Source organism: Perca flavescens, chromosome 5, assembly GCF_004354835.1.
Source record: "Perca flavescens isolate YP-PL-M2 chromosome 5, PFLA_1.0, whole genome shotgun sequence".
In the NCBI taxonomy this organism is placed as follows: Eukaryota; Metazoa; Chordata; class Actinopteri; order Perciformes; family Percidae; genus Perca; species Perca flavescens.
Window position 1 is genome coordinate 38,163,815 of NC_041335.1, and position 7,013 is coordinate 38,170,827.

The 7,013-nt window shown below is 45.4% G+C and overlaps 1 protein-coding gene across 1 annotated transcript in view; it reads left to right on the plus strand.

Moving 5' to 3' along the window:
- Nucleotides 1-6,159, plus strand: part of igsf9b (immunoglobulin superfamily, member 9b) — an 86,431-nt gene extending 80,272 nt beyond the window's left edge. Inside the window, exons 20-22 of the mRNA XM_028579209.1 lie at nucleotides 343-2,354; nucleotides 2,398-3,176; nucleotides 5,770-6,159. Of these exons, the coding sequence (XP_028435010.1) occupies nucleotides 343-2,354; nucleotides 2,398-3,176; nucleotides 5,770-6,159 (3,181 nt within the window). The remainder of the gene's footprint in view (nucleotides 1-342; nucleotides 2,355-2,397; nucleotides 3,177-5,769) is intronic.
- The last annotated feature ends 854 nt before the right edge of the window (nucleotides 6,160-7,013 follow it).

The following is a 7,013-nucleotide window of genomic DNA, read 5'->3' on the forward strand; positions in this document are numbered from 1 at the left end:
GCCTACATAGTAACTCAAAAAATACAGTTCAATCACAACTGAAAATATGCCTCATTGTGTGTGAATAGAGGTAAATACATATATTAGTTTGTGTTGCAGCAAAGGGTCAGTTCTGTTTCATGGGGGGTGTTCGGACCTGCCCCCACTGCTAAAAAAAAAGTCCTTCATTTGAATTTGAACGTAGAGTCCATGATATGTATCTAGTTGTGGAAAAGTTTTTTAATTAATGTATCACTTTGATGCATGTACAGAAAGTTGCACCTTTTTCTTATTTTTTGACGCCATTTTTAGGTCTAGTCTAATTATTATAATAATAATTATTATTTTTCTCGTCTTTCTCAGAGCTCGCTCGCCTCCTCGCAGCCCAGACAGTGTCCTCAAGCTGAAGCTGTGTTCGCCGCTTCCCTTCTTCGCCAACTCCTCCTCCTCGCAGTCGGACCGCTCATCCTTCGATAAAGGCAGCCGCGGGGAGTACCACAACCAGCGGAAACAACTCCTGTCCAACTCCTCTCCGCCGCCGCATTACACGCTCTTTGAGAGCCACCTGGGCTCCCAGGACCCCTCGCCGACTGCTCTGGAATCCATCTCCAGAGGCCCGGACGGACGCTTCATCGTCCAGCCACTGCTGAAGGGTTCCAGTCCCTCCAGTAAGAAAAACTTGAGAAAGGAGGTCTTACAAAGTAACGGTGGGGCAGGTGGCTCAGGGAGCAACCAGACATCACTCAGGGACTCCCCGAAGTCGAGTATCTTGACCTCGGGGAAAGACGAGAGGAGGAATTCTCCGCTCACCGTGGACGTCCCCGAGCTGAGCCGCCCTCCTTCCTCTCCTGGAAGAGTGCGCGCCATGGCGAGAAACTTCTCCCGTCACGGCTGCTTTTATTCTGACGACGAACAGTGCTCGGAGGCTCTGTTGGAAAGAGCCAGCTTCTATTCGGACAACAGTGAGAAAAAACCCAGCGATTCTTTCAGGAGGTATCGCTTGCCGGGCCACACTGAAGATCTCTTCTCGAGTTTGGGGAGGAAAACAAAGCTGCTGGATCGAGACCGAGACAGAGACGGACCGGGCTACCAGCCGATGGACAGTCAGCTGACTAATAACAGCACCGTTGTCTCGCAACTTGACAGCGAGCTGGAGAGGGAAAGTATTAACAAGTGTGTGCAACTGGCAAAGGAGAGGGAAGAAATGGAGAGGGAGCTGGAGAGCTATACGGCCGAACAAAGAGGTCGCGGGAGACTCCAACAACATTCCGAGAAAACAAAATGCCCTCGAAATGATTCCCCCAAGTCAGAGGAAGAGCCAGTATGGAAGCCACAAGATGTCACCATCAGACAGAAACACAGGCCTCCAGGTCAGACCAATCGGGTGTCTGACTATCGGAGAGCGTGCTACTTCGGGAACACAAGCAGTCCCATGGATCGGCTCGCCACGCCTCGCGTACAGTGGGACATTAGCCCGGTTACGTCACTCACAAGCCTCATTCCTGCGCAGGAAACGGCATCGCCCAATCACGCGCGCAGGGAAACCACAGATAACTCCTTTGGCGTTGATTCATCCCGCTCTCCGGTCACACAGAACACCTCGCTCCCTATGCTCTCCCCTGATGTCAGCTCTAAAAGTCCACCTATCTTGTGTCTAACAACACCAGACAGAGCCAGGTCGTTGAGTCCCCCGACTGAGCAGGGATTAAGAGAAAAGGCCCAAGACAAAGGCGCCGCTTCGAGGTCCAGACATTCATACGCTTATGCCGGCACTCAGCCCTGGGATTCAGCCGCCAGAGGTCCCGAATGTTCAGCCTCTGCGCCGTACAATCAGCCCGCAAAATACTACACAGCCACACGGGACCCCAGTCCATCAAGTTATCCTACTTTACCTTATGAACATGATGAGGTAGAGGCAAAGGCCAAAGGAAAAGAGGGAGACACTCAGACACAGCGCAGTTCGGGGTTTTACTCCGAGAGAGAGAGAGAGGGTGTGCGAACGCGCTCCAGGAGAAGCGACAAATGTCTCTTCTCTGACAGCCCGAGCCCTATCTCAACGTTGACGCTTGTAGAAGAGGTCGAAAGCGACCAGTCCCAATGTTCGGTCCCCGCGATGTCCGGGTCCTTTAAGGCCGAGCCTGCAGCTCCGTCTCCCCAAATGTCCCCTCTGCAGACAAGTGCAATTCTCGAATACCTGAGCCTTCCGGGCTTCATTGAAATGAGCGTCGACGAGCCCGCGGAAGACGCTACAGTCACAGACAACGCTGGGCAAAGTTCAGATGCAAAGCCAGTAATATCTACGGGGGTTGAGCCGGATGTAGTTCCTAGAAACTGGGAAGTCCATGTTCAGGAAAAGAGGGAAACGCACTCAAACTGTAAAACACACCCGGAAACTAGAGATTCTTCACACAGAGTCAGATTTCCAGATGACACCAGACCATCATCGCCCGGTCCGAAAAAAAACCAGCAAGCAGCTCTATAGCGAGAAAACACAGATTCGAGTTGGGAACAAAAGCACGGACAGACCCGAATCCAGACTCGGCTCGAGGTCGGCTCACACTTTGCTCAGCGCGGCGCGAGGAATGGCGGACATAGTGTCGAAACACTCGCGCAGTTTTGCAGACAGTAGCGAGTCTTTATCGGAGCAATCCCAGAGACAAAGGACTAATAACATTGCGTCGCGAATTTGTCAAGCCCCCGTGCCATTTCTAAAGAAGTCCGTAAGCGTGGGCCCGTGTAGGACCCTCTCGGGTGTGGGACAGCCTCGCCCGTTTCTAAAGAAATCCATCAGCTTAGGCTCGCAGCGCTGGGAGCACTTCGAGAGCCCCAGGGCGTATATTTCTGAGAAATGTTACTGGGACGAGTTCCCAAACCCAGATGTCAGACTCAAGTCCTACAGTTTGGGTCGCAGTCCCCCTTCCCTCCCCAGGCCGGGCCCATCCTGGAGAGAGTACGTTCCGTTCAGACACCCCCCGAGCGTGTGGAGCTTAGAGAGGCCTCACCACACACAGAGATCTTCAGCTAGTCCTTCCTACCTCACTCAGGCCATGTACCCACCCAGACAAACCTCCATGTCTCCGATGCTGGAGCCCGCTGATCCACGCCGACAAGCCGCCGTTTTCCCAGAATCCTCCAGGTGGTCTCCTACTTATCACGAAACCCTGAGGTCTGCGCAGCATAAATACGTCCCCATCAAGGTTATTAGAGTTTTAACTTTTCATATTTCATTTTGGTTTTAGTTTGTTTTAGGGCTGCCGCTTTTTTTTCTTTTTCTGTGGATTGTTTTCTGAATGAATGGATTAGTAGTTTGGTCTATAAAACGTCAGAAAATGTGATAAATATCTGATAAATATCTGATGTTTGATTCTAAAGTAAACTAGCCGACAATATAACGGCTACAAGTCTACAGCTGAGATGATGAGACCATTAAACACACCGCTGGTTGGAGAGAAAGAGGGAAGGAAAGGACAGAAAGACAGAGACAGACAGACAGACAGAATGGAGAGAAAGAAGGACAGAGACGGACAGGACAGAAAGAAAGGGGAGAAGGAAAGACAGAAAGAAAGAAAGGAGAGAGAGACAGAAAGGAGAGAAGGAGGCCGAAAGAAAGGAGAAAAAGAAAGAGACAGAAGGAAAGAGACAGAAAGAAAGGCGAGAAAGAAAGAGAGAGACAAAAAGAAGGAAAGGAGAGAAAGAAAGAGACAGAAAGAAAGGAGAGAAGGAAAGACGGAAAGAAAGGAGAGAAGGAAAGACAGAAAGAAAGGAGAGAGAGACAGAAAGGAGAGAAAGAAAGGCAGAAAGAAAGGAGAAAAAGAAGGAAAGGAGAGAAAGAAAGGAGAGAGAGAGAGACAGAAAGGAGCGAAAGAAAGGCAGAAAGAAGGAAACAGACAAACAGAAAGAGAGACAGAAGAAAGAAGAGAAAGACAGAGACAAAAAGAAGGAAAGGAGAGAAAGAAAGAAGGAAAGAAAGGAGAGAAAGGCAGAAAGAAAGGAAAGAAAGAAAGAGAAAGAAATAAAGGAGAGAAAGAGACAAAAAGAAGGAAAGGAAAGAAAGAAAGAAAGAAAGGAGAGAGAGAGAGACAAAGGAGAGAAAGAAAGGCAGAAAGAAGGAATGAAAGAGACAAAAAGGAGAGACAGAAGAAAGGAGAGACAGAAAGAAAGGAGAGACAGAAGTACTTTTACTGCAGTAAAGGCTCTGAATACTTCTTCCAGCGCTGCTGAACACAGGGTTCATACGTTTTGAATAAACCTGGAAAAGTTATGGAATTTAGAAAAATGCAAATTCCAGGCCTGGAAAGGTTTTGGAAACATCAAAAGATCCAGAAAGTTTTGGAAAAGTCATGGAATGTTTTTTTGAACACAGCATAATGTGATTAAAACATGTATTTTCAGGTCGTCTTAACCTTAAGAGATATTAAGAATCCCACTATGAACCACAGACATTATCATTAATTTATAGTTAAACCTCTGAGGGTAAACTTTAACACTGATTAGTATTCTTATTGTAGAATGTCGACTGACATTTTCAGGAACACATAGTCATGGAAATTTGCCGAAAAGTCTTGAAAAAGTCATGAAAAAGTCATGGAAAAGTCATAGAAAAGTTATGGAAAAGTCTTGAACAAGTTATGGAAAAGTTATGAAAAAGTCATGGAAAAGTTATGGAAAAAGTCATGAAAAATTCATGGAAAAGTTATGAAAAAGTCATGAGAAAGTCATGGAAAAGTCATGGAAAAGTCATGAAAAAGTTAAGGAAAAGTCATGAAAAAGTAGTTGCAAAGTCATGAAAAAGTCATGGAAAAGTTATGAAAAAGTCATTGAAAAGTTATGAAAAAGTAATGGAAAAGTCATGGAAAAGTCATGAAAAAGTCATGAAAAAGTCATGGAAAAGTTATGGAAAAGTCATGGAAAAGTCATGAAAAAGTCATGAAAAGGTTAAGGAAAAGTCATGAAAAAGTAGTTGAAAAGTCATGAAAAAGTCATGGAAAAGTTATGAAAAAGTTATGGAAAAGTCATGAAAAAGTTATGGAAAAGTCATGAAAAAGTTATGGAAAAGTCATGAAAAAGTTAAGGAAAAGTCATGAAAAAGTAGTTGCAAAGTCATGGAAAAGTTATGAAAAAGTCATGGAAAAGTTATGAAAAAGTAATGGAAAAGTCATGGAAAAGTCATGAAAAAGTCATGAAAAAGTCATGGAAAAGTCATGGAAAAGTTATGGAAAAGTTATGGAAAAGTCATGAAAAAGTAGTTGCAAAGTCATGAAAAAGTCATGGAAAAGTTATGGAAAAGTCATGAAAAAGTAGTTGCAAAGTCATGAAAAAGTCATGGAAAAGTTATGAAAAAGTCATGGAAAAGTTATGAAAAAGTAATGGAAAAGTCATGGAAAAGTCATGAAAAAGTCATGAAAAAGTCATGGAAAAGTCATGGAAAAGTTATGGAAAAGTCATGGAAAAGTCATGAAAAAGTCATGAAAAGGTTAAGGAAAAGTCATGAAAAAGTAGTTGAAAAGTCATGAAAAAGTCATGAAAAAGTCATGGAAAAGTTATGAAAAAGTTATGGAAAAGTCATGAAAAAGTTATGGAAAAGTCATGAAAAAGTTATGGAAAAGTCATGGAAAAGTTATGGAAAAGTTATGGAAATTATGAAAAAGTCATGAAAAAGTACTGGAAAAAGTAATGAAAAAGTCATGGAAAAGTAACAGAAAAGTCATGAAATAGAAAAGTCATGAAAAAGTACTAGTTAAAATGCGTATGAACCCTGTGAACAGTATAAATCTGTTTCCTGTCCTCCAGTACCAGCAGTGGCCCGGGTCCAGAGGGGACAGCCTGAGACCAGGATCCAGAGGGGACAGCCTGAGACCAATGGAGCCCAGCAGGGGTCCCGTGCGGTCCTACCTGCCCCGGGGCATCAGCTGGCCCTCGCCGTGCTACGCCCCGTTTCCCCCCCGGGAGGCGGAGCCTCACCGGGCGCCAGACCGGCTGGCGAGGAGAGGGGGGGAGGCTGATCCCCGGGAGGGAGGGAGGACCAGCTACGCCAGCCAGAGCAGCGGGAGGGGCAGCGCGGGGCTCTTCCGACAGTCCCTGTCCATCACGCCCACGCTGCTCAGCTCGCCCGAAACCACGGAGGAGAGCGAGCGCCACCGAGCCGAGACGGAGCTGCCTGAGAGCAGACCGAAAAGGTGACACGCCACCACGCCATGAACTGGAGGCTCCTCTTCTTCGCAGGGGGATTTATTTATTTATTCATCGCCAAAATAACATTTTTGTTAGGGTTGGGAATCTTTTGGGCTAAAACAGAGCTTATAGGACGGTGTGCCGGTGCCTAAACAGCCACAAAAAAAGGCATTAACGCAAATTAAAAGAGACAAAAACATGGAACCACGCCTGAATCGATACCATACGATGGAGACATTAACACTCTGAAGTCAAAGCCATTTGTTTGAATCTTTGGTTTCCTTGTATTAATCAGTCCCTCCAGAAAAACAAGATTATGCGATCGCAAATCGGCCCATTTTTTTCAAATATGCCGCACTTTCACCGTTTCAGCTCCACCACTCAAAGAATCAGAATCGAGAATCGATGAGAACCGGAATCAAAAAGAAGAATCTGAATTGTTAAAATCCAAAAGATACCCAACCCTAAATAACATTAAGGTCGGGTATCTTTTACGATGGAGACATTAACGCTCTGAAGTCAAAGCCATTTGTTTGAATCTTTGGTTTCCTTGTATTAATCAGTCCCTCCAGAGAAACGTGATTATGCGATCGCATAATTCAACGCATAATCAGTCAAAGTCAAAGATTTTGGTTTCAAATCTGATCACGGATTCCAAATTTAACATGCGCAAGTTTTGGTTTCCGTAGAGACCAGGCGCTTGTTGTGTTGCAGCCACGGAGCGCAGTAAGCGGTGCTCTAGCGTGGCTTTATTTTACGTTGAAAAAGCCCCCGTCAAACTGCAAACCAACCTTTGAATCAAAATAAAACTTTCCTCTTATTTGTGAAATGAGCATGTGACCCGTTTCAGCTCCACCACGCAA